General features: G+C 45.9%; 1 protein-coding gene across 2 annotated transcripts in view; it reads right to left on the bottom strand.

The window, feature by feature from the left end:
• Positions 1–1,402: 1,402 nt before the first annotated feature.
• The window catches only part of DEPTOR (DEP domain containing MTOR interacting protein), a 65,357-nt gene continuing 39,055 nt past the window's right edge, over positions 1,403–27,704 (bottom strand). For both annotated transcript variants that reach the window (XM_081204889.1, XM_081204890.1), the window contains exons 6-10: positions 23,564–23,749; positions 21,726–21,860; positions 18,257–18,327; positions 17,764–17,868; positions 1,403–4,859 (exon numbers count right to left, since the gene is read on the bottom strand). In XM_081204889.1, coding sequence (XP_081061015.1) covers positions 4,731–4,859; positions 17,764–17,868; positions 18,257–18,327; positions 21,726–21,860; positions 23,564–23,749 — 626 coding nt within the window. In that variant the 3' untranslated portion in view covers positions 1,403–4,730. The remainder of the gene's footprint in view (positions 4,860–17,763; positions 17,869–18,256; positions 18,328–21,725; positions 21,861–23,563; positions 23,750–27,704) is intronic.

Here is a 27,704-nt window from a genome sequence, read left to right as displayed (position 1 = left end):
GGTCGGCGGTTCGAATCCCAGCGATGGGGTGAGCTCCAGCTGCTCCATCCCAGCTCCTGCCAACCTAGCAGTTCAAAAGAATGCCAGTGCAAGTAGACAAATAGGTCAACACTGTTTCCATGTGCTCTGGTTTCCGTCACAGTGTCCTGTTGAGCCAGAAGTGGTTTAGTCATGCTGGTCACATGACCCGGAAAGCTGTGTGTGGACAAACGCTGGCTCCCTTGGCCTGAAAGCGAGATGAGCGCTGCAATCCCATAGTTGCCTTTGAGTGAACTTAACCATAAAAGGGACGCGGGTGGTGCTGTGGGTTAAACCACAGAGCTTAGGACTTGCCGATCAGAAGGTCGGCGGTTTGAATCCCCGCGATGGGGTGAGCTCCCGTTGCTCGGTCCCTGCTCCTGCTAACCTAGCAGTTCGAAAGCACGAAGTGCAAGTAGATAAATAGGTACTGCTAAGGCGGGAAGGTAAACAGCGTTTCCGTGTGCTGCTCTGGTTGGCCAGAAGCGGCTTAGTCATGCTGCCCACATGACCCAGAAGCTGTACGCCGGCTCCCTCGGCCAGTAAAGCGAGATGAGCGCCGCAACCCCAGAGTCATCCGCGACTGGACCTAATGGTCAGGGGTCCCTTTACCTTTATCTTTAACCATAAAAGGGGTCCTTTTTACCTTTTACCTTCATGCCTGGTGCCATCAGTATATTTTTTGGGGGGGGGGCAGGCAAAAACAATATTGTTCTGTCATGTATTTGAATCTGATTTTCTTTTATTACATTTTAGTGGGATGGGATTGAGTTGGATTTTGGGTGGGTGTGTTGTCTGTCCATGTTTTTAATGTTCATATTTTTTCGTGCCTTTGTGTTTTGCTTTTCTGAAAAAAAAGTGACTAATAAATATAGTAAATAATGAAATGATAATTCCTCACTCATGGGAAGACATCCTATGGGAGGTGTAGCCGATGGCTACTATAGAGAGAGGACCTTCTCAGTGATGGCACCAAGAGTAGAATGAGGACCCAGACAGGCTCACTTGCCTTTCAGCAGCAGGCAAATACATTACCCCCCCCCTTTTTTTACTTATTTCATAAAAAAATTCTATACTGCTTTATTTTATTTATTTTCATTTTCAATTTGGTATTAATATTTTATCAAAAGCATTTTGATTATGAAGAAAAAAAGGGATACAGAAAAAAAAGAAAGCAAGAAAGAAAACAAAGAACAAAAACGTGTAGGAAGAAACAAATACAAACCTGCAAATGACTGTAAAAACACCGACACAAAACCTCAAAGAGGCGTTATCACTGATCCTTATGAACATTAGTTACCAGCTGAAAACAGTTTCTTTCACACAAGCATTTTCCTGGTTAAGAGTTTTGGGTTGTTTTCTGATTTATTTATTTTTATTTGGCTTTTATTTTTTATTTATTTGGTTTTATTGTTGCTCTGGTTGCTGTCAGCTACCGATGACCTTGCTTTCCGATGTTTTGATGAAATGGTTCCATTTTTTTTAAAAAAAATGGTTTTTATCGAAACCTTCTCTGGGATCACTTACCGCTTAAATAAATAAATAAAACCAGTGGGCCAGGAGTCCATGCCCATTTGCGCTGCGATACGCATTCAGGCGCAAGGTCTCCTGTCACCCAATACACCTGTCACTCAAGCACTGCCACAGGTAGCCACAACACGGACCACCCCACCCCCCAAAAAGAGGGGGTCAGTGAGTATACAGAGCACTCTTGACAAAAGCTTCTTGGTCACGGTAATATGAATATACAAGAGATCTTTGCTTATATGTGAGCAAAACAGTGGGTGAAATTAAGGCCACTTTAACCTTGAGCTCTTACTTATTACAAAAAGTTGGGCCTTGTTAAAAATTTATTGATGAACATGGCCGTGTATCAACATGGCATTTTAGCTACTAATTTTGCGTTCACCCTTTGCACATATACACAATAAAGTTGCTGTGTGACTGAGGGTGGAGAAGCCTTCTGGCTTATCAGAATGAGGCCAAATTTGACAAGCAGAAAAATTCATGCACAATTCTTGTGCACCCAAACTGAACAGGATTGAACCTCCCCACACACCAGCCAATGCATGGTCAACCCTGCTTTGCACAATGCTTCAGAAGCTCCTGGCAACTGGTGTCTGCAAAACCCTTTTTGGCCGAATCCTGCCCCACAGGGTGTGGCTTGCAAAGGGTGTGGGTTGCCTCCAATGTCCCGGTGTGCCAAGTTTGGCCCATGAGCCAAAGATCTCCTTTGCTAGAGAAGAATGCTGAGATAGTAACGTTTTCTTTTGCACGTGGCCACAAACAAATCACGTTTTTAAAAAGGTTTATTCAAAAACTCAGCTAACATATATAAATCGAACAGTACCAGAATACCTTTGCTATGTATAGCTTACACGGTCTTGTGGAAAACATATAAATATGTATACATTCAAAAAAAGTATGGCACACCTTTCCTCATCGGAGCGAGAAATTACAACGCTGGCGCAAATATTTCCCCCTTTTGAAATTTATCACATTTTACCGTAGCTCAAAGCAACCCTATATCCAAATGTGCATTTTCCCTGCACAAACAGGAGTGAATTTCTCTAAAGTCACATTTGAAAGGGTCAAGTACAAGTATTAAGTGTTTGAATTTTGCTATTGAAGATACGCTGCCAAATTTTAAACACACACACACACACCCCTTTCTAAAAGCTTCAACCAGAAATTGGGTTTTAAAAGGGGGATTCAGACATTTCAATCTAGGGGCTTCATCATGATCTGTGAATCCGAATTTATGCTGAAAATAGACAATATTTTGGATTTGGACCTAATGTGAAAAACCTGCTTATTGCAGCAGAAGTTTCCACATCATGAGAAATAATTCATCCCCCCCCCCAAACTACCTTCAACACCCTGAAAAAACAACAACCTCCAAATCCTGTTGCCTAACCCCCTTAACATTTTGCAAAATTGGCTCTAAGGTAGGATTGGCTCCGTGGTTTGACGTAGCTCATTCAGCATTCTCCAAAACAATGATTCGGATGTGAGTTTACAAAAAGTGAAAGCTCTGCTCTTTTAAAAGCAAGCGCGTATTACTCAACAGTGAGAGAAGCACATTTTAATGCAGGTATGGCTGCAGCTTCCTCTATTTTTAGCGTTTCGAAAACGAGGCTAAACAAAGCCCCTCAGATCCAGTCATTCCACCCAAACCGTATACGTAATAGGCTCTTTTAAGCCACTGAGCATCATACTGTTAGTTATCGATGTGCTATTAAAGCCACGCTTTTCAAGGAACTATATGGCCTGTGAAAGCTCAGATAATGCACGAGTTTGAAGGATTTTTACATTCACCACAATCCCGGGAGGTAGATCGTTATTGTCCTCATTTTTAAGATGCGGCATTGAGACTGAAAAATATTTTATTTGCTCATATTTACATCCTGCCACTTCTCCAGAGCTCAGGGTAACACGCAAGGGAGTTATCCCATCTTAGCCACACAATGATGCATTGACATGGGCTAGGATGAGAGATAGTGACTTGCCCAGGAAGCTTGAGGAGAGATGCAAACCCAGATCCTTGCAGTGGATCTCTAGGGTCTCTGCCAGAAGCTTTTCTCATCGCTATTTGCTTGGCTGTAGCTGCCAAGAGTTGAGTCTGGGACCTTCTACATACAAAGCATGTGCTCTGTCATTGAACAATGGTCAGTGGATATAGTATGGGACACTTGGTCTCAAGGACGTGGGTTCAAGGCCCCACATTGGGCAAATGTTTCCTGCATTGCAGAGTGTTGGACTAGATGACTCTCGGACCGATTCTGCAACTTAAGACTTAACAATGCCAGAAAAATGCACGGGATGTATCCAAATTGTTCACTTAGGCCACATTTGCTGTATGGCGCTGTGGGTTAAACCACAGAGCCTAGGACTTGCTGATCAGAAGGTTGGCGGTTCGAATCCCTGCGACGGGTGAGCTCCCGTTGCTCGGTCCCTGCTCCTGCCAACCTAGCAGTTCAAAAGCACGTCAAAGTGCAAGTAGATAAATAGGTACCACTCCGGCGGGTAGGTAAATGGCGTTTCCGTGCGCTGCTCTGGTTCACCAGAAGCGGCTTAGTCATGCTGGCCACATGACCCGGAAGCTGTATGCCGGCTCCCTTGGTCAATAAAGTGAGATGAGTGGCGCAACCCCAGAGTCGGTCACGACTGAACCTAATGGTCAGGGGTCCCTTTACCTTTACACCTCCTTTTAATTTATTAGAATTTGATGTTCTGTTACAGCATCCTGAAGCAATGCACACACACCACCTGGCAATGCTTTCAATTGGCACATTACAAGTGCGAATGAAAATATACGATGCTGCCCAGTTACTAAGGTGAAAGTCCTTCGGATGATCTCAGCGGCGGCTCCGTCACAGCAATAAAATTGTGAAGGAAAAGAGGAGCGGCATAGCATTGGGGAAACCTGCAAGGATGCAATTCCTGACATGATTCTGACCCTTCTGTTGGTACCACAGCCATCTGTGATGCAAGCCACCTGAGCTGGCTACATCCCGGATATGCAGTTGGCCCACAGCATAGCGCAGGTGAGTCTGCACATCAGTACCATGGGCACAAACATTGCCTGAAGAGCGTATCCACTCAAGTATTTATTACTGGTAAACTGGGGGTGGAGGGGAGGGAGGAAAGTACTTCGAAGGCAGGATAATTGTTTTGCACAAGGTATATGTCCTCATCTCAAAGTGTCCTCCTCAAGGCTCTATCTCCTCCATCACTTCCATGACGATGGTTCGAGGACCAGTCAGGATGAGGTTGCTCACTGTCCTGTAGTCTGCATGGAGGACGTTCAGCCCATTCACCGAAACCACAAACTGGCAGACCTAAAAGAAATGGGGGGGGGGGGAATGCAAGGATGCTCTTAGTGATGGGCGAAGGCAACACATTCTGCTCCATGGGCCCAACACCAAATGCAGCAGAAAACACTTCGAAACTCACAGACAGTGCGGGATGAACCATGTCAGCAAAACGTCTGCCGTAATCTTAAATCCCAAGCACTTCTGGCCATTTGAAACCCATTAACATTACATGCCATTTAATGTGATACACTGCTTACTCAAAGAACCCTGTGAATTTAAACTTTCGCTCCTTTTTTAAAAAAAAGGAAACTTATGCTCCTGTAATAAATTTGTTAGTCTACATAGTGCCACAAGATTCTTTTTGCTACATGGGCTACCCCTCTGAAAATTGTTAATAAGTTCAATGTGCTAAGCATGAGAGTTTATAATGGCAATAAAATGAAACAAAACAAAGGCTAGGAATGTGGAAGTCCTTGGAAAGGGCAAGGCTGCAGCATTGCATCATTTAACTGGAACAAACCCAAAGCACGTAATTTTACAAAGCTTTTGGGCAAATCTTAACCCATAACTTTTTAATATTCGGTTGGGAGCCGCCCAGAGTGGCTGGGGAAACCCAGCCAGATGGGTGGGGTATAAATAATAATAATAATAATAATAATAATAATAATAATAATAATAATAATAATAATAAATCATTACAGTGAGCCAAACGATAGTCACCAATGTCAGCATGAACTACTGTCAACAAGAGCACCTGGTTGTTTTCTTGTACAGCAAGTCAGGTGGAGAAAGGGAGGAATCGGACACAACCTTATTACAATTCAGAACGCGAGCACTTCTGTCGGAGAAGCTTCAAAGTTACTGACTGTGGAACCTGAACAAATGTCTGTAAACCTAACGCTGATTTCCCATTATATGCAACAAGGAAGCAATTCCCACCACCGCCTTGGTTATTCCCGGAGGGCCTCTTATTAGAACTGGCTGTAGAAAACCTCAAGGCCAACAAAAATATATTATTTTTAACGTCTTCCTCTCCAACAGAATGGTCAGCTTGCAAATCTGGGATGCTGTGCATTTCCTATGAAAGTTTCATTAATGAATGAATGAATAACTAAATGTATTTATATACCAGCATCTCACGAAATATCAGGGTGGTGTTATTAGTTCTGTAAATTTTAAGTACTGCAGCTTCTCCTGCCCTGTTCTTCTACTGGTCCCCTTGCCTGCCCTTCCCCCAACTTGTTATGGGGCAAAAATCTGACTCCTTATTTTATTTAAAAATTACTGCTACAGTGAGGGGGGAAAGGGGACTGATGGAGAAACAGGGCACACCACAGCTATTTCACAAATACACTAATTTGTGGTTCTCTGGAGGCAGGGATCAGGCAGTGTGACTGACAATGGTTGCCCAGAAATATCATCTGGAGAAAAATATTGACTACTAATTGATGCCAGTTTGTTGTTGGCACCCATCTGTCTTGAGAGACAATGGAGTGTGCTTCCAGGGGTGAAGTCACAGCGCCTGCTGTGGCTGGAGAATCACAGCGCCTGCTGTGCTGGAGAATCACAGCGCCTGCTGTGGCTGCAGAGACCGGCAATTCGTGAATGCTGCCTCCCACGTTGTTTTTGTTGGCTTAAAGCTGTGCAGTGTGTATGTAGGTCCTGGGCTGTCCAGATGACAAGGCCCCACTCTTGACCTTGCCGCCGTGGTGCAAAGGAAAGAAGAACAATACATTGGGCACCCCTTTAGCAGGAGTTTCCAGAAGGAGGCATACAAGGCACCATCCAACCACCTTAGGGACTCCACTCTGGACGCCAGGTTGTTGGAACATATTACGCCAGTTTGCACCTGTTTGTGCTCATTGCAGATATGTTCCTGGGCTCAATTCAAAATGCTGGACATGATTTGTTGGGAAACGCCCTGGGGTCGCCTGCAAACCCCCCAGAACTCCGAGCATCCTCCAATGTGCGCAGCACTGGAAAAGGCATCTCCCTTCTTCTCCAGGGAGCTCAGCGTGATATACAGTGGTACCTCTGGTTACCAGAGGTCCGTTCTTAACCTGAAACTATTCTTAACCTGAAGCACCACTTTAGCTAATGGGGCCTCCTGCTGCCGCTGTGCTGCCACCACGCGATTTCTATTCTCATCCTGAAGCAAAGTTCTTAACCCGAGGTACTATTTCTGGGTTAGCGGAGTCTGTAACCTGAAGCGTCTGTAACCTGAAGCGTATGTAACCTGAGGTACCACTGTATCAGCTTGATATATGCACACTAATTTTCTGGCATAACAGCAAGAAGAGCGAGACATCGTAGATCTAAACTACTATTTATTTACACACTATATACAGACTACAGCATAATGGCGACCGTTCTCCTCAGCTCCGAGAAAACACAAAAAAGTGAAAGTTCGTTACAAAGTACACACAGCAGAAGAGAGATAAGGCTGTCTTCCGTTCCCACAGTCTTCTCAGACAGGCGTGTGATTCACACCAGTCACATTTGAAGCATCGGCTGCATGAAACACTAACATGATCTTCCCTGTTTCTCCAGATCAGTCTGTTAGGACCCTAAGATTGACATCAGAAGGTCTCAACTGAAGTGTCTGCCAGTGAAGAAGAGCTGTGGGTGGGTGGGTGGGTGGCATTGCTCACAGGGCCTTTTTGGTGGTGGCCCCACAGGGCTCATCCATAGCTGCCTAGGCCTTGAAGGCCTCTCTCTTCCCTAAGGCCTTTGCTTTCCTTTGTGGGTTGTTAGGCTTTTAATGTCAGGAAATGGCTGTTTAAAAATTACTAGAGCTCATTTGAATCTCAATTACATTTTATATCTGTTGTGATACCACTTTGTTGACCATAGTTCTCAAAGTGTGGATCCTAAAGCAATAAATAAATGAGTGGGGCAGGAGCATGGCCCCACTCTCTGGCAAGTAATATGTGAAAGAGACTTATATGCTTGTCTAAAGCATCATATAAACCTTTTGTGTGTGTGCCAAAGGTCTAATCTGATTAGTCTGCAGAGAACTCCTTCCTTCTTCCTCATCTGCAGAGTGAAACTTTCTGCAGACAGGGGCTCATTCGCCATGTTCTACACCAGTAACATATTTTGCTCCCCATTCCTTTAAAATCCACCCTTAGGAGGAATCTTTTTCTGCATACTACATTTTACTGTGTATGTGAGTATGTCTAGCTAATGCGCCATTGGCTAAAAAGAGTGGGTGGTGTGGGTGCAGGCAGCAATCCAGCTCTTGCATAAACACAAGATTGCATCTCCAGAGAACTGGCATTCGCTTTCAGCCTTTAAGGCTCAAAACATGCCTAGTGTCATGTTCGAGACTTTCTGCAGAACCCTTGCTGCAAACCAGGTTTCAATTTGTGGAGGTGAGAAAAAAACTTTGTCTAAGGAGAAATAAATAAACTCCTGTATTATTACTCCTTCTGTCCCGAGGTGCTATTTTCATTCAGATAAAACCCATCACTGAGTGCCTACTGCTTTGGTAAAAGGGAAGAGAAAGCAGCCTGTTTGTAGGAAAGCCGCATTGAGAGCTAAAACGTCTACAGTTTGCATCCAGTTTGCTGAGTCAAGGCAATGTTGGAGTGCCAAATGGGGAGGGAATATGCATAGACAGGTTAGAACAAAACAATGGTTATTTACCACGAACATTCTCAACAGGGGCATAGAGGAAGCATCCAATAAACCATCGGACAACACCCCCACTGCCCTGAGTTTCCGCCTCCTGTTCTGAACATATCTGAGCCAGAGACAGAGCAGGCAGAGAAGTACAGGTGGACAAAGGCAAGAAGACAGCCTAAGAAAGAAGCGAGGAGGAAGTAATCCCTCTGAACAAACGTGGCACAAACCAAATGCTGGTAGTCAAGTCCGTATTCAACCACCTGTATAGGGTGGGTAGGGCAGGATGTTTAGAACTTGCCTAAACGAAGCTTCGGGTGCGATGCGGGTGGCACTGTGGTCTAAACCACTGAGCCTAGGGCTTGCCGATCGGAAGGTCGGTGGTTCGAATCCCTGCGATGGGGTGAGCTCCCGTTGTTCGGACCCAGCTCCTTCCCACCTAGCAGTTCGAAAGCACGTAGTGCAAGTAGATAAATAGGTACCACTCTGGTGGGAAGGTAAACGGCGTTTCTGTGCACTGCTCTGGTTCGCCAGAAGCGGCTTAGTCATGCTGGCCACATGACCCAGAAGCTGTCTGTGGACAAACGTCGGCTCCCTCCGCCTATAGAGCAAGATGAGCACGCAACCCCAGATTCGTCTGTGACTGGAACTAACGGTCAGGGGGTACCTTTACCTTTAAACAAAGCTTCATTGGAAGCACATGACAGGTGGCTATCCTAGAATGCTGCACCAGCCATTCATTAGCTGGAGTACCAGCCATTCAGAGAAGTAGTCCATCTTCTTCTGCAGGGGTTGGTTACTACGCCTATCTGAGCACCATTCTTTACAGGGCGCCTTGGGATCTAGCTGCCATGTGCCATGAGTCACGGCTTTCTGATAAATCTCCAGAACTGCTGCCTCTCTCCCTCCCGGAGCATCAAGCATCTGGGAGATCACATAGATACCAGACCGGACCAACTGTTTCTCCTGGAGGAGGAGATTCGGAAGATAACTCAGGAATGTCCTTACTCAATGCGTAGACTTCAAAGGATCTGATGAGTTTACCTGACTTCCCAGGCTCAAGATATCCTGCACTAAGGATTTCACACACTCCCATTGTAATAGTTGCTCTTGCCCCATCAGCCTAGCACCTGCCCCCTCCTCCTGAGGTTTGCCACTCCTTCAGCTGAGGGAAAGATCCAACTACAGTGGTACCTTGGGTTAAGAACTTAATTCGTTCTGGAGGTCCGTTCTTAACCTGAAACTGTTCTTAACCTGAGGTACCACTTTAGCTAATGGGGTCTCCCGCTGCTGCTGCTGCGCGATTTCTGTTCTCAACCTGAAGCAAAGTTCTTAACCCGAGGTACTATTTCTAGGTTAGAGGAGTCTGTAACCTGCAGCGTCTGTAATCTGAAGAGTCTGTAACCCGAGGTACCACTGTAACCTGTTGAAAAGCTCACCGCTTCATGATCCTTCCTGGATATTGCGGGTAACCAGTGCAAACTTCTGACGCCCCAGAATTTCATTTCAATGTAAAAGCCTAATTAAATAATCCTAATGGCAAGGGTGCCTTTAAACATGTGAAAAATGCCTTCTCCCATACACTCAACAGTCACAACAGAACCCACACATCTGGGATTATAAGGGAAGATTTACAGGTCAGAGGACGCCAGTTCTAAGCAGGGGTAAGCCTGGCACTTTCTACTTTAAAGATCAAGCAATTTTGTTAATACTATTGTTTAGTTAATTGATATGACGCCAAACCAGAGTTTCTCAGATTAGAACAGTAAGGCTAATGAGGCTCCTTGAAGTTCGCCGACATTGATTTCCAAGTTAACAATTTGGGGAAGTAAACATGTCAGGTAAACAGAACATGAGCCGTAAACCTGTTGACCTAATTTAATGCGCAGGTTGTAAATTTGACGGCGTAATGGTTAGTCTTTGGGTTGTTTTTTTCAGAGAAATGACTACGAGAATTGTTGTTTTCATTTCCTGCACATGTGAATGAAGCGGGTGGGAAGACCCAAATGGATCACAGCATCCATTTCATACACACTAGTTCATTTCTCCTTTCCAGTGGGCATTAACAACACCCACAGTTTATGATAAGACTAACCCTGAAATAATTGTAATAAATAATTAAGCTTTTGGTTCCTTTTTAATAAGCTGTAGCAGGTAATTCCCCCTTTACTTCATAACCGATTCACACTGTGTTGCTATTCTCATTGAGTTATTTGCTCCAGCCTCAAGATCTGCACTGCAGGGGGGCTGGGCTAGATGGCCTTGGGGTCCCTTCCAACGCTATGATTCTGCTTAGCCACCATCAGTTCAGAGCCACCAGTACATCATGCAGCACATCATGATGTGGCACAGAGGAGAAGGCTGTATCCTCCTACCTCTTTGGCAAAAGCCCAGCAGGTGGACCTCCACACAAGGTACATTTTCAACCTTTGCTGATTCTCCTGAGGGCTGAACACCCAGTGGCGTAGCGTGGGGGGTGCAGGGGGTGCCGGCCGCACCGGGCGCAACATCTGAGTGGGGGTGCGCTCGCACTCGCAGCTCTCTGCCCCTACCTGGCTCACTCACTCTCTCTCACTGCAGTGCTGGCTGTGCGAATCCACCCACTGTGGAGGGGGTGGGTGCCAGGCGTGCGGTGCGGAGAGAGAGCGAGGGACTATCTGGGGGAGGGACAGTGCAGCGGCCGCCCAGCGCAGCGCTGAGCACGGGAGAGAACCACACCAGACCAGACCAGGCAGCAGCAAGAAGAAGCTGGCAGCGGCGGCAGGTTAGGGGTTAGGGGGCGCAAATTACTTGCCTTGCCCTGGGTGCTGACAACCCACGCTACGCCGCTGTGAACACCTGCATGTAGAAAGGGAACAGGTGAAATTCTCCCCATCTACATGGTGGGTAAAGAGAAGAAGAAGAGTTTGGATTTGATATCCCACTTTATCACTACCCGAAGGAGTCTCAAAGCGGATCACATTCTCCTTTCCCTTCCTCCCCCACAACAAACACTCTGTGAGGTGAGTGGGGCTGAGAGATTTCAGAGAAGTGTGACTGGCCCAAGGTCACCCAGCAGCTGCATGTGGAGGAGCGGAGACGCGAACCCAGTTCCCCAGATTACGAGTCTACCGCTCTTAACCACTACACCACACTGGCTCTCAAAGCTATACCAGTAGAATTTTTGCCTGGCATAGCAGGACTTCAGGAAACAAGAGGTGGCAACCATAACTCAAGGACAGCAACAGCAGGGCCAAAGAAACCGGGGTTGTCTACAACGCTATTAAGTTTCTGCATGAGAACAACACTCTTCCCAAACTTCCAGTGTCCAAATTGTCTTCCCGTTTGTTATGTACTGAGTTGAATAGGATCCAAATTGCAGCAGTCTGATTGGTCCTAGAACAATAGGATCCAGAATGCAGCAGTCTGATTGGACCACAGGAGCCACCCAATCCAGCTCCAGGTGGAAGTGAATCCGCAACCTGATTGGCCTACAGGAGAATCCCGGAATTAGCCAATCACGTGAGGCCCATTGTGTAAATAATGTATATAAAGCAGACATTCTGGGGGAACTCCCATTCCTCCTCACTACTATGAGCTGAATAAAGAGCATGTAATCCACACTCGACTCCGAGTATTTTTCACCATTGCAGCAAAAGCTGTTGGCCAAGGGCTATTTTAAGTAGTCAGCAAATGCTCCGAAAGGGCAAAAGGTCTCAGCTGTGCAGTCTGGCAACACGATGCATCTGTAATTGGGCTGCGGCTCAGGCAGGAATTTACAAGCTGAATTAACACATAAGCGCAGCACTGTTTCTGCGCTGGCTTATGCACTCGGAGCAGCTTCGCTGCAATTTGAATAGGTACGGCTGTTGCGGCTCCCAGAACTCATGACGACAAACAGCCCGACATGCCTTCATATCTTATGCATTCCTAATCTAAATGGCCCTCCAAGCATCTTCTTACAAAAACTTTTAGAAAAAGTACTGTAGCCTTGAGATTGTCCTTGTTTAAAACTAATCTGAAAAAGATAAGTGGCTAGTAACAGTCCTGTTGGTTTGACATAAGCAAGCCAAAATGGTGGGTTTATCAGAATTGTTATGCTTTTAAAGGTTTTTTTAAAAGAGGGGCACCGCTGTGATCCACACACGGGGGCCCCACTGTGATCCGCGCCCGGGGGCACTGCAGCAAGCTGCCCACAGCGTCTGCCTGGCAGACGCAAGCCCCACGCTGCTGTTTTGAGCAGCGTGGGGCCCTGAGTCACTGCATCACTCCCAGGAAGAAGAAGAAGAAGAAGAAGAGTTTGGATTTGATATCCCGCCTTTCACTCCCTTTAAGGAGTCTCAAAGCGGCTAACATTCTCCTTTCCCTTCCTCCCCCACAACAAACACTCTATGAGGTGAGTGGGGCTGAGAGACTTCACAGAAGTGTGACTGGCCCAAGGTCACCCAGCAGCTGCATGTGGAGGAGCGGAGACTCGAACCCGGTTTCCCAGATTACGTGACTACCGCTCTTAACCACTACACCACACTGGAGAGATGCGTGGCTTGGGCGAGCTGCAGGCCAGGCCCCCCATTAAGTGCTGCCCCCCCCCCACGGTGTGCCATTTGGTCACCCCCTCACGGATGACACCCGGGGAGCACCGCCCTATGCCCCTGGACTTCATAATAAAATAATAATAATTTTTTATTTATACCCTGCCCTTCCCAGTTCAGAAAACCGGGCTCAGGGCAGCTAACAAGAAATTTAAAACAATTGATGCAATAAAAAGCAGCATAAAAAATGTTATAAAATGTGAATAACAATAAATTCAGAATTCAATAATCAAAAATCAATTTAGGGGGGTGTCAGGAAACTGACATCAGAGCAACAGGAGAAGGAGAGGCTCTCCGATTCTGCAGGGGAAGGTACCAGCACTAGGGGGAGACGCAGCTTGATAGAGGGGGAAGGAAATCAGCGTAACACCAAGGATCCAGGAGAGCAAACGGGGGAAGAGGTGGAAGGGCTCCGGGATTCTTCCTTGGAAGTCAGTGAGGAGAGCACTGGTCCTCCACTACCCACGCCTTCCCTGCGCAGGAGACTCCCGCGCAATGAGAGGCGGAGACGATTGGGTGTCAAACAGCTTTTATGCTGGCAAAGGTTTAAGAAACGCCCACAGACAGATTCTGCTAGCGACTGAGGCAGCCACGCTGAGATGGGCTGTGCATTCAAGACGGTTTAACCCAGGCAGTTAAGCTCCCCGACGGGGACAGTTTACGCACGAGTAACTCCAAACCACTACAGAGGGAAATCCATCCAATAAACATTAGATGATCACCAGGACTAGCTGGCTAAATTAGTTCTATTTGGGCCAGCGAGGAGACCAGGGAAGAATTAGCTGTGGGATCCCAGAGCGGGTAATCTTCATAAAAAGGGGAGGGGGAGGGAAGGAAGTGGAATAAAAGATCAGGCTAGGTTCAAATTGAAAACCAGGCAGAATAGCTCTGTCTTACAGGCTCTGCGGAAGGAAGTTAAATCCTGCAGGGCCCTGGTCTCATGGGACAGAGCATTCCACCAGGTCGGAGCCATCACTGAGAAGGCCCTGGCCCTGGTGGAGGATAATCCTTAGGGCCCAGGACCTCTAAACTGTGATTATTCATGGACCTTAAGGTCTCTGCGGGGCATACCAGGAGAGGCGGTCCCGTAAATACGAGGTGGCATTAGCTACCCCTCCCAGTTTGCAAATTCGATGAGCATCCCCTCAATTCCTTCATCCAAGTTGTTTATAAAGACAAACAACAACGGCCTAGGACAGAACCCTGCAACACTCCACTTGTAACTTTTTTCCAGGATGACAAGGAATCATTAGCAAGTACAGTTTGGGTTCGGTCCATTAACCAGCTGCAAATCCACCTAACAGTTACCTCGTCCAGCCCACCTTTTCCCAGCTTCTTTGCAAGAATATGATGTCACCGGAGGAAGGACATGACTCAGTAGCACTTTGCTGATTAATAGTGTTGTAGCTATATATCAAAGAACACTTATAAAGATTCTTCGGCTGTGCTCATTCTCTAGTGTAACAGCAGGTGAAATCTATTATACTCTTGGCAGAGAATACAACTGATAGAAGAAATTCAGAGCCAAACTGCACAGTCAGCAGTAATCTGGAGACATTAAATATCAAAAAAAGGGATGGAGGGAAGGTGCCATTTAGAAAGGAGAAGTAGCAGTGGAAAATAGAAGTGAGCAATCCTTCTTCCATCTTCCACAGTCCACCTGCATCTCCCTTCAGCAGATGTTTCTGTCTCTGATGCATGATTCTCTGGAGCTTCTTAAATGTGTGGGGTGTGTATACGATTTGCAGACTCAGAACTTCTGCCAAAGCTCCACTTTGGTCCTCAAACCAGCTGCAAAAGTGTTACTAGACCAATGCCCGTTCTGTTTCATCTGTCATACTATTTAAAGAAAAGCCATCGAGTAAAACCGTATTGGAAAACAGCTGATGTTTGTTCAAACTCCCAGACAACAACCAAAAAGTAGGAGAGATGTGTCACCCAGCTTACACTATCTGCTCTGTCTCCAAAGTAAGAACCAATGCTGTTTTTCATTGTACAGCTAGCATATTGGCCATATTTAGCAACACAATGAGATTAAAATAGCCCAAAACTAAACCCTGAGCAGGTGGTTTCACAGTTTTCATGCTGGAAACAGACGGCAGGCCTTATCGTGTCTATTTCTGTGCAATCTTTACATGGTGTGTCTTTAACATAGGGAGTCAGTTGCTGGTGTTTGCTGCAATCACAATGTTATCGCTGTGTCAATATTTACCCCACTTCAGTTTCAGTCTTGTGATATAACGCCCAACCCTGTAAAGTGAAGGAGGAAAACAAAGAGAGTTTTCCACTTCTCACCAGACTTATTTTCAAAGAGCTTGCAAGGACCTGGTGGGAAGACAGCCAAAGAGCCTTTCCAGACCTGCCCAACCTCCTCTGAACTTCTTTCTGCAAGAAGCAGTAGATCCACTCCATTGCCAACAGCAGAAGGCAAATGCTGTCCTTCTGCCATGGTTTTTTCACTCCTCTGGCCACATAGCCCATGAGCAGAAAGGGAAGAGGAGGGGCTATGCAGGAGCAATGCCAGCAATTGCTAAGGATCCAGAATCTGCTTTCAATGCCAAAGACTCGCTCTCATCCTTATGAAAAGCCACCCCACCGAGAAAGTACAGAGCACATTTCTATCACCACTAGGCTACTACAGAGTTGTGCACACACCACAAATGAAGGCCTTCCAGACAGACCCAAGACTCATTTTTCTTGAAATTAAAATCCTGGCAATTTTCCTCGCCGTCACAAAGGCTTGGTTCAGGCCTCTCTCTTTGGAATCCACTGAGATTGATGGCTTTTGAATAAGTCGTCTTATGGAATGCAAGACACACAGCGCTGGCTTTGTAAGTATATCTTCCTTACAGCTTTCTGGAACAAAAGGCCTTCGAGTACACATGCGGAGCGGCGGGCCAAAAGTCCTGCCCCAGGAGTTTGCTCCACGCAGTGCAAAGGAGAGAAGCGTAACATGCGGAGCGTGGAGGGAACGAAGACTGCAAGTTTTCTAAACAACCGCAGCATGCAGCCAACGTCCAGAAATGTGTAGACTTCTGGGTGCATCTCAACAAGGCAGGGAAGAGGGTGTTGCCGCAGTGCCAAGGACACTTCTAGAAAGCAAAACGCTGAGCTTTGGCTGCTCTTCAAATTCTTGCCCTTTCCCTCTTCGCCAAGTATTCTTGGTCTGGTCTCTTTTGGTTGGTTGCTCCAAGCAATTCTGGCAGACAAAGCTTCTTAGAGCAGGACGGATTCTTCTTCGCTGCCAGCTCTTATTACTGTTGCGCTGAGCATAAAGAAGCCTAAAGGAGACTCGCGTCAGGAAAGGAAGACGCAAACCTGGCAATGTCCTAGGCCAGCTTAAAACTCCTACAGGAATACATTTCTGCCAGGAAGGAGTGTGAAGATCCCACGTAGATAGTGACACAGAATGATGGGGAAGGGCTGTAGCTCAGTGGGAAAATATCTGCATTGCATGCAGAAGGTTGAGTCCCCAACACCTTTAAGGCAGGGCTGAGAAAAGACCCTAGTGAACTGCTGTCAGGCAGTGCAGGCAGCACTGGGCGAGATAGTGCAATGGTCTGAGTCAGCATAAAACAACGTCCTGTGTGGCAATATGTACAGTGGTACCTCGGGTTAAGTACTTAATTCGTTCTGGAGGTCTGTTCTTAACCTGAAACTGTTCTTAACCTGAAGCACCACTTTAGCTAATGGAGCTTCCTGCTGCCGCCACGCCGCCGGAACACGATTTCTGTTCATATCCTGAAGCAAAGTTCTTAACCTGAGGTACTATTTCTGGGTTAGCGGAGTCTGTAACCTGAAGCGCCTGTAACCCGAGGTACCACTGTAATTACACTCATACCTCTTGTTACGTTTGCTTCATGATACGTTTTTTCAGGTTGCGTTTTTTCAGGGTTTCACCACTCGCGCATGCACAAAATGACGTCACACGCATGCACAGAAGCGATGAATAGTCCCTTTACCTTTACCTAATTACTCATGGAAATCCTTATATATGCTTCAAGTGTGCCGATTTCCCCAGGACAGTCCTGGAATTACAGAAACCATCCCAGTTCCTGATTTGATCCCAGAATGTCCTGTTTCCCACCAGTGGCGGAACATATGTCCACACTGCCCAGGACGGGTGCACTCCCAAGGGGGGCGGGGCGTGGAGGGTGCCCTCCCAGGCACGGGATAGCCACTCGGGTCCACAGAGTGGCACATGCGCCCTGCAGCCAGGGGCAGAGCGAGCCACCAATGGTGGACATTCGGTGCGCTGCCCACCCGCGACTCCCAAGCCTCCCCCAGCTGTCAAAACGAAGGGGGAAGGTGGGAATGCTGCTGGCAAAGCGGCGCAGTTCCCTCCTTCCCCCGACGGCTCGGGGGAGGCTTGGGAGTCGCGGACAGGCGGCGCGCCAAATGTCACCCGGGGCTGTTCACCCCCACCGCACCCTCCTTCCTCCGCCCGTTTTCCCCTCCAGTGTCGCTGCCAAGCTCAGGGAGGAGGACAAGATGGTGCTTGCTGTGATGCTGCGCTTTCACAAAAGTCAGCTGGCTTCCACAAGAGCATGTCAGGAAAAGACATGCGTCCTGATTCTCATCAGAGGAACACTGGAGTTTATGTCCCCACACCAGGTGTATAGAGCTGTGTTGCGTGGTGTAGTCCTGACGTAGTCCATGAAGTAGTCCTGACTTCATGTCAACACATCCCCTCCCCCTTTTTAAAGTACTTAACCTGCATTCGTTAAAATTACCTTCATTCCTGCTGCAGCTGCAGGGCCGCTGGGATCCACAGCTTGGACGTGGCAAGGCTTGTTCCCACGCACCACAAATCCCCACCCGACGGCATCGCCTACAATCTTGAGAGGGAACAAGAAGGTGCGACAACGAATGCTTTAGCAATTCTCTTTGTTGCTGTTTTGATAGCAAGCCAAAACAACCCAAGCACATTCTTGTGAATCCACCGTGATTCACCGGATTCTAGGGTCGCTCAGGGATTTTAGGCAAACCAAGCCACAATTTTAAGAAAGCTGGCCTGATTCACACACTTCCTGGACTAATAGTAACGCTGTTTTCACAGTCCTTCAGATTTTGTGATTAAAAACCCTGGGCTCAAAATTGTACCAAAATGCGAATGAAAATATTCCTTTATCTATTTTTGCATCCGTTATTATGTCTGAATAATGGATCAAAATGTCATAAAGTGCACTACACAACAGAAGATAATTGAGATAATTGGAGACATACTGTGAAGGTTCTTCTGGCATATGGTGCCCCAGGCATCAGAAGTTCATCAGGAGTCACTGGTCTCTTCAGTACTGCAAATACACAAGGAGGATGTTAAGTAAAGACTTTCACAAGAGCTGGGATTGCTTAGTCTGGAATCGCCATGTCTCCTTTACTCACATTGTCAACGACATTGTCATCCAGTTGTGATTCTCCTATGTTGCTTCCACATTAAAAAAACAAAAACCAATCTTCTAATTATCACTGGAACATTAAAATATTAGCAAAATATTGCTGAAATGAAAAACTATTGCTGCAATATTGGTGGGGTAGGAGAGCGGGGAAAACACACCAACACACCTGGCAACCAATGCTCGCTTTGGGTTTCAGCCTCCTAGAATACAATATACATCAGGGAGGCTTAGTATGGTCAGAATCAAGTATACACTTCCAGAGTTAATGCTAAATACATTATTTCTGGTAAATGAGCCCCCCCAGCTACTAGAGGGCTGTGAAAATTTGTGTCCCAGGCTTTTTAGACTCGCCTATGTGGGTGGCGCTGTAGGTTAAACCACAGAGCCTAGGGCTTGCCAATCAGAAGGCCGGCAGTTCGAATCCCCGCAACGGGGTGAGCGCCTGTTGCTCGGTCCCTGCTACTGCCAACCTAGCAGTTCGAAAGTATGAAGTGCAAGTAGATAAATAGGTACCACTCCAGCAGGAAGGTAAACGGCGTTTCCGTGAGATGCTCTGGTTCACCAGAAGCGGCTTAGTCATGCTGGCCACATGACCCGGAAGCTGTACACTGGCTCCCTCGGCCAATAAAGCGAGATGAGCGCCGCAACCCCAGAGTCGTACGCGACTGGTCAGGGGTCCTTTTACCTTTACCTTTTACCTATGTACTATATGGAACCAAAGGGGCACATGGGTTGCCAGGTGTGGAATACACTGGCGTTATTTTCAGCTCTCTTACCTATCTATCTATCATCTATCTATCTATCTATCTATCATCTATCTATCTATCTGCAAAGATCTTTTCTCTCAATTAAACACTTGCAATCTAATCTTTGGATCTAAAATGAATGCTATACCCTTGTTTCTTGGCACAAGGGTGGATTGCAGTAGGCAATAAAGGAATGATTGCTTACTGCTAAATAAATAATTTGTGCTTTTGTGTTCCTTTTAGGTGCACTTCCCCGCCACAAGATATAAAACAGCAGAGCATCGCTGACAGGTACAGTTTCTGATTTTTGCTCACTTTTCAGAGGCCAGCGTATTCACTCCCACACTTAACTGTGCAGCCAGGACGTGCCCGGATTCTAAAGAACGCAGATAAACAAATTTTAAATAAAACCACGACGAGGGGGAAAGGAGAGGGAATTGCACCATTAATCATGTGTGACATCACAAGCGCTGTCCTATAGTTGCCGAAGACACGCCTGCACCGTGTTGTACACAGGGCAAGGCTTCAATCCTATCGCTGCTCACTTGAGCTGGAGCCCTCGTATTCGCAGGTTAATGCCTTTGCAGAGCTACTGAAATCATCTTCAGAACACGCCAAGTATATTTATACGTAACTGAAGGGAAGACTGAAGTGAGAAAGGAGAGCGTGAGAATTCCCTTTGACATTCCGTTCTCCCTTTGAAGCAGATAACAGTGTGGATGGGAAAATGCATATTTCTTTACTGCCCTCCTCCGCCTTTTAATATCAGTCGGAAGGGCACAAAGGGGGGGATGTTTCATCTTTCTAGAGGCACAGGAAATAGCTTAGAAAGAAAACAAGCTTGGAAGCCGACGGTTTTCATCTATCATAGCTGAAGTATTCCTAATTCCTCTTAGCAAACAGCTGGATCGCATCGTTACTATCCCCTTTCCTGTGCTGACCTCATTTATTAACGGCTTGAATAAAGTAAATGTCTTCACATGTGGGCCACTGCTGTCACTGTTCTCTCTGCGTAATGGAGAAGAATGACAGATTGATCTATAAACTGTTGCTAAGCGGGTCAGAAAACTTGGATTGTCAGCCAATTTAGGGCTGGTTGCCACAACCAGTGGGGGTGTGAAAGCGCTTGGTCGAGCAGCTGGTTTCATATGCCTAAGCTGACAAGGTACATAATTCCCTTCCATGTTTACTTTTAGCCGGTTGCTGAATTCTGGCTATATTAGGTCTAAGGAATACGCAAATATTCCATCCATTTTTTAAAAAGGGAACTGGCCTGATTCATTCACGTATATAATTTAGAAACCGCTTAATATAAAAAGAAAGCTCTGAGCAGTTTACGTAAGAGGCAATGTGGAGGAAAGCGGAGGAAATTCACAAAGCGCAACAACAATCAAACCGAAGCTTTCAAAACTTGGAATAAAAATGGAATAAAACTATACGCCATTGATTAAAACCTGAGTCTTGCACAGAAAAGCTTAAGAATTAGGAATCCAGGAGTACAGGAAAACTTGGACAGCTTTTGAGAGGTCTGTGGCTGGGCTAGACCAATTAAGCTTTGAAGACGAACGCTTTCACGTGTTAAACTCCTGTATATTCAAACATAGCCTATTAGAACTCTGGTCTAGCCTTTCCTTAGTTTTCAATGTACAAAAAAAAATATTATTTTTTAAGATGAGGGAACATGCAAACACTTAGTCCTCCCCTCCTTAAATGTAAATTTTGTTGTTGTTTAGTCATTTAGTCATGTCCGACTCTTCGTGACCCCCTGGACCAGAGCACGCCAGGCACTCCTGTCTTCCACTGCCTCCCGCAGTTTGGTCAGACTCATGCTGGTAGCTTCGAGAACACTGTCCAACCATCTTGTCCCCTTCTCCTTAATTAGTTTAGGCCATATACACATTGTACATTTAAAGCACATTCAAAGCACAATATTTCCCTCAAAGAATTCTGGGCACTGTAGTTTACCCCTCAGAGAGTTACAGTTTCTGGCAACCCATAAGAAACAACGGTGCCCAAAATTCTTTGAGGGAAATAATGTGCTTTGAAAGGGTATTTGGTTTTGCAAAGGCATGACCCTTCATTAAAAACAAATACACTCCTGCTATCTCAAAGCTAAATTGCCTGGATGTCTTCTAAGGGGTAAAGTATATGTGGATTTAAATGCATATGTGCATTTATAATGCAGTTTACAAAAATACTAACAGTGGGTGCTGAGGGTAGGGAATTACAGAAGGCTGACAGGGCGGGGGGTGCGTTTAATCATTTCTTCCCCCTCAAAAGCTGCTATTTGCATTGGTAGGAAAATCATTCCTCGAAAGCTGCTATTTGCATTGGTAGGAAAGCTAATAGCAGCTTTGGAGGAGCAAGCGTCATCCAGACTGCAGCCCCGTCCTTTTACAGTCATTCCAATTATCATATCAGCAGTTGCTATTTCTGGTTTGTTTTGTTTTTAAAGCATGCATGTGCAATGCGAAGGTGCATCTAAAAAAGTGCATGGTGTCTAACTTGGCTCCAACATTCGCCAATGAAACAAGTCTTAGCGATCCTTACCAGATTTGGGGTTGCACAGAACTGGAGGACTGCCGCTGATCGTTGGGCTGCTGCTGAAGTACCCACTGCTGCTACAGCTACTCATACTGCTCCGTCTGACTGCTGAGACAATCTTTATCTCCTTGGTGGGGCTCACTTTCCCAAGCAGAGGAGGAGGAGGAAGGGAAATAGGCAGGAGGTCATAAATTAATTTCTCTCTCTCTTACAATTCTCTTTACCGTCATTCATAAGAGGGGCCAGCAAACTTTTTCAGCCGGGGGCCGGTCCACTGTCCCTCACACCTTGTGGGGGGCTGGACTATATTTTGGGGAAAACAATGAACAAATTCCTATGCCCCCAAAATAACCCAGAGATGCATTTTAAATAAAAGGACACATTCTACTCATATAAAAATACGCTGATTCCTGGACTGTCCATGGGCCGGATTTAGAAGGCGATTGGGCCGGATCTGGTCCCCGGACCTTAGTTTGCCTACCCATGATTCATAACTTCAGAAGTTTCTAGTGCAGGCATCCCTAAACTCGGCCCTCCAGATGTTTTGCGACTACAATTCCCATCATCCCTGACCACTGGTCCTGTTCACTAGGGAAGATGGGAGTTGTAGTCCCAAAACATCTGGAGGGCCGAGTTTGGGGATGCCTGTTCTAGTGCATCTTGTCACCTTCAATAGTCCCATCACTTTGATGACGAACTGCTCATTTAGTACAATAGTGCTTTTCAAAACAAATAAGCAAAGCATTATTAGTTTTTTGGATGGCCTTCTAAGTCCATTTCACCTTTATATTGTTGTATCAGAAATGCCACTGCTCTGATTTTATATCCAGAGGTCACCTAAATTTCTAAAACTTGTGTTGCCCATTCATAAACAGCTACATCTTTAGGGTACTTCCATACACAAATGTTTTTTTTTTTAATTTGGTTTTTTTTGCTTCAGGCTGCAATGCCGTGTGAACCCAATGGGACTAACTTTTGGCTAGGTATGTACAGTGGTACCTCGGGTTACATACGCTTCAGGTTACAGACTCCGCTAACCCAGAAATATTACCTCGAGTTAAGAACTTTGCTTCAGGATGAGAAGAGAAATCGTGCTCCAGCGGCACGGCAGCAGCAGGAGGCCCCATTAGCTAAAGTGGTGCGTCAGGTTAAGAACAGTTTCAGGTTAAGTACGGACCTCCGGAACGAATTAAGTACTTAACCCGAGGTACCACTGTATAGGATTGTGCTATAAGTCAGTTGCACAATACAAAACCAAAACTGGCTAGAATGCTCACTCACATTACTAACGTTTTTCTTCTGCCTTCTCTTCTAAATTAAGAAAAGATTTATGCTTTCATAAATAGCACAAAAGAGGATCAACTTCAATATGGGAAGCTGCCGTCTTGCACTAGATTGTTTACTGGGCACCTGCATAATGTAATGATTGAAACATTCTCCTCCCATACTTCCCCTTTTCAGCTTCTGGATTTTTTTCCAGGGCACAGAAAACCCAACTTCTGGAAAAAAATGGAACAGCTGAACAATTTCCTCAGGGACAGATGACCTAGCACACAGCTAATCCAAGGTGGCAATGACTCGCATAGATTGTGCTCTAACCATTTATTCTTCTCCTCTCAAGAACTCTATTACTTTAACCCCTCCTTTTCAAACAGCATTTAATGCATACACTTCCCTCCCCTCAAGGCAGTCTGCAAGTGCTCAGAGGCACATATTCCAGGTTCTGTGAGTGAGCTGCAGTGAATCTTGTTGAATCTTGGTTGAAAGTACTATAGAAATGGATAAACTACTATTTTTTCCTACTAATACCACGAAGACTTCCTTCTACCTTGGTACTCAGATACCTGAGAGGAAACTGGTGTGCTTTTTATTGTCATGGTTCTGCTTTCGTAGACAAAAGGGACTGTCGTGACTCTCTGGCATCAAGCGGGACTTCTCAGCGAGCAGCTCCATCAATCTCCTCCTCCGGCGGAAATTCATTCGGAACTGGAACAGCAGATTGCTGTCTATAAAATGGTGTTTGTTGCACACTGGGAAGGAAGGTAGGTGAGAGGGAGAGAGAAGTGGAAAGGCCTTTTTAGTGGGATAGAGAACACAGAATGTGTCAGGAATAAGGGGACAATGCTTGCAGTAAGCTACTTGAACTGGGGTGGAGAGGTCATCGGCAAAAATGGGAAGACGCAAGCAGATTGGGATGAACGCAAGAGAAACGCTTATTGCGCATCGAGGTCCCCCAAGCCACCCCAATAACTCACACTTCACACATCAATTTTTTGTTTAAGGTTTTTGGCATGAATTTGGCCACAACTTTATTTAAATACACACACGTGAGTGGTTGCTTAGGCATTGGTTACGACTATCTGTCCTTGCCCCAGAGACAGAACTGACTTCCGGATTCCAGCGGAAGCCAGGCAGGGGGACAGGACTGACCTCCAGATTCCAGTGGAAGCCAGTCAGGGAGAGCCATATTGGGGAGAAATGAAGCTGGGCATCAGTCCCCCATCTCTCACCCTCATGCCCCCTGGGGCTTGCACAGCCCAAGTCCGATGACAGGGACTAGGATGAAAGGGATGGCAAGCCCCTGGATTCCTGTATTCTCCCCAGCAACACTCCTTGCCCAATCACAGCATGAGGCCAATTTGCCCAACAACAGTGGGGTGGCCTTTTTGGCCCCCACCGCAACACGTGCTCTCTATTATGGAGAACACGCTTTGGTGTACAGGTGCCCCACAAACAAATCAGAATGGATGATCAGTGAAGACAAGATATAATATAACCTCCATTTACAGATAGGTAGCCATGTTGGTCTGCCATAGTCAAAATAAAAAAATTCCTTCCAATAGCACCTTAAAGACCAACTAAGTTAGTTCTTGGTATGAGCTTTCGTGTGCATGCACACTTCTTCAGTGTAAGCTTTGTGCAAGGAAAGGATGAATGCTCAATAAACAGGTCATCTGGACAGGCCACAGACTCAGATGTCATTGCTCTCTGTAGAGTCTTCCAAGCCGTATATTAGAACTTACCCATTTGGAGTGGGGAAACTTTTTTAAAAAAAACCTGTTATGTTTGGCATTATGGGTCTATCAAGATGAACCAAGACTCGAACTGGGTGTTTTTTGGTTTGCATACTAATGCCTTTGTCAGCCATTGGAGGCTATAGAATGAATGGAGGAAAGATCAACATTGTTTGTCTTTAGGCTACAAAGTGGCGCCATCCCCCAGAGAACAGTCTCTATGTACTGATGCGCCTATAAATATTTCCAGGTAAGTGTTAGTGATATGTATCTAACTCACAACCTTCCCATCTCCCACTCCATTTAGACAGATGCTTTCCTTTTGAGTGTCGCCAGCCAACGTGAGTTTTGGACTTCCCATTCCACAATATGTTCTGAACGTCTGGCTCCTGGAACTCCTTGGTAATACCAGTCTCTGCTCCTGTACACACTCATAGTATGTCTCTGCGCTAACAGGGCCCCAGGACCACAAAACCTGGTATTTATTATTTAGATCAGCCTTGATAAGTCAGGACAGGCTTTGCTATATTACATTTTCAACATGCACTCTCTCAACAGAGACATCAGTTCATTCTCACTCCACGCCCTTAAGGCAGCAAGAGCTACTTACAATCAGGTGTGTTTCCTATCTATCTGCTGTTGTAACTTCTGGAAAGGTCTATGCCAGGTTTGAGAACATGTTTGGTGCCAAGACGGACTGAATTTATATCCCATCCTTCCTCCCCAAGTTGCCCAGGGCAGCAATGATCTCTTTACTTTTTGCAAAACTTTACACGACATGCTTTGATATTGAATGAGAATGCCAGGCTCAACTCTGCACCCAGAAGTAGCTGCAGTATAATAAATGCATCTACGTTATTATTGTAGCAGTAATTGTCCAGAACCACTAGTTCTTAGAAGCTGCAGTCCCTGAATATCTTAGGTAACAAGGAGGATAAACTTCCATTTCCTAAAAGCATTGTAATTAATAATGGAAATAAATGTGTTGGACATTCGCCTATATATATATATATATATATATATATATATATATATATATATATGCAGGTTTTGGTGTCTTCGGGTGTCTTCCCGTGTAAGAGTTGGGGTGTCTAGGCGACGTTTCGACGAGGTCTCACTCGTCATCTTCAGGCTGGTGCTTTCGGCTTCTTGTTACTAGAACAGAGCAGGATCTCAGTGTTTGAGTTCCTATAAATACTGTTGAGGGGGTGTGGTGTATAGCCTCCAACGTTCTGGGCAGAGAGGGAGTTCCCAGGTTAGTGTGCCTTTTCTTCTTTTGTTCCTTAATTACTTGAGGGATATCTTGAGTGATTTCTTGAGTGATATTCTGAGTACCACTTAGGAGGGTCATTAGGTGTGGATTAGTTGCTAAAGCTTTCGTGTCTTGACCTCTTGAGCTTGTGAAGAGTTTTTCTGAGAAGATGGCTGTACTGCACTTAGTTGTGCTCTGGCTTGGCTTCGTGTATAGGGGCGAGCTGTGGTTTTGTGCCCTGTGCCAGCCAGATCTGTGTAGGGATTGCAGGGGGGTGCAGCATCCGGAGGTGCCACTATGGTTTGGCTACTGGATGGTGTCTGTACTTTATCTGTGGAGAGGGTCTGGGTTTGGGTCTGGTGTGGTTGATTGGAGATGGCGTTCTGTGTGTCTCTGGTTCTGGTGTCGGTTTTTGTGGGGAGGGCTAATTTCCAGATGTCTGGCAGGCGGGACGTGTCGTCACGCTTGTTCATGTTGTGAGGGTGTTTCTCTATCTCGATGGCTTCCATGATTATTCTCTTGTGGTGATGTTCCATGTTAAAGAGCAATTTGGAATCTGCAAAATTAATTTCGTGTCCTGTTTCTTTCATGTGTTGGTAAAGAGAGGAAGTTTTTTCTTCTTTTTTGACGGCATTCTTGTGTTCTGCGATACATGCATTTATTCGTCTGTTTGTTTGTCCAATGTACGTGGCTGGGCAGACTTTGCAGGGTATTTCATAGACCCCTTGGTTTTCTAACTGGATTTTATCTTTTGGGTTTCTGAGGATATTGGCTATTTTTTGGTTGGTGCAAAAGGCTGTTTTGATATTGTGTTTATGGAGGATTTTGCTAATTTTATCTGTAGTGCCCTTGATATAAGGAAGGAGGGCCATGCCATTGTTTTCTTCTGTGTCTTGGTTTTTGGGGGGTGTTTCTTTTTGGATTAGCTTCGTAACCCTGTTTTGTTGGTATCCGTTGGCGATTAACACATTTGAGAGATTCTGTAACTCAGTTGTCAAGTGGTCTTTGTCAGCCAGGCGTTTGGTTCTGGAGATGAGAGTCTTGGCTACGGAGTTTATTTGTGCAGGGTGGTGGTGTGATTGTGCATGTAAGTAGCGGTTGGTGTGTGTTTTTTTCCGGTAGATAGTGTGTCCTAGGGAGCCATCAGGTTTTTTGTAGATTAGGACGTCAAGGAAGGGAAGTTGGTTGTTGGCTTCTATTTCCATAGTGAATTGTATTTTGGGGTGTAGGCTGTTGAAATTAGCCCTCCCCACAAAAACCGACACCAGAACCAGAGACACACAGAACGCCATCTCCAATCAACCACACCAGACCCAAACCCAGACCCTCTCCACAGATAAAGTACAGACACCATCCAGTAGCCAAACCATAGTGGCACCTCCGGATGCTGCACCCCCCTGCAATCCCTACACAGATCTGGCTGGCACAGGGCACAAAACCACAGCTCGCCCCTATACACGAAGCCAAGCCAGAGCACAACTAAGTGCAGTACAGCCATCTTCTCAGAAAAACTCTTCACAAGCTCAAGAGGTCAAGACACGAAAGCTTTAGCAACTAATCCACACCTAATGACCCTCCTAAGTGGTACTCAGAATATCACTCAAGAAATCACTCAAGATATCCCTCAAGTAATTAAGGAACAAAAGAAGAAAAGGCACACTAACCTGGGAACTCCCTCTCTGCCCAGAACGTTGGAGGCTATACACCACACCCCCTCAA

The sequence above is a fragment of the Podarcis bocagei genome (genome assembly GCF_964188305.1).
Source record: "Podarcis bocagei genome assembly, chromosome: 8".
Classification (NCBI taxonomy): Eukaryota; Metazoa; Chordata; class Lepidosauria; order Squamata; family Lacertidae; genus Podarcis; species Podarcis bocagei.
This window is presented reverse-complemented; position numbering and strand designations above follow the sequence as displayed.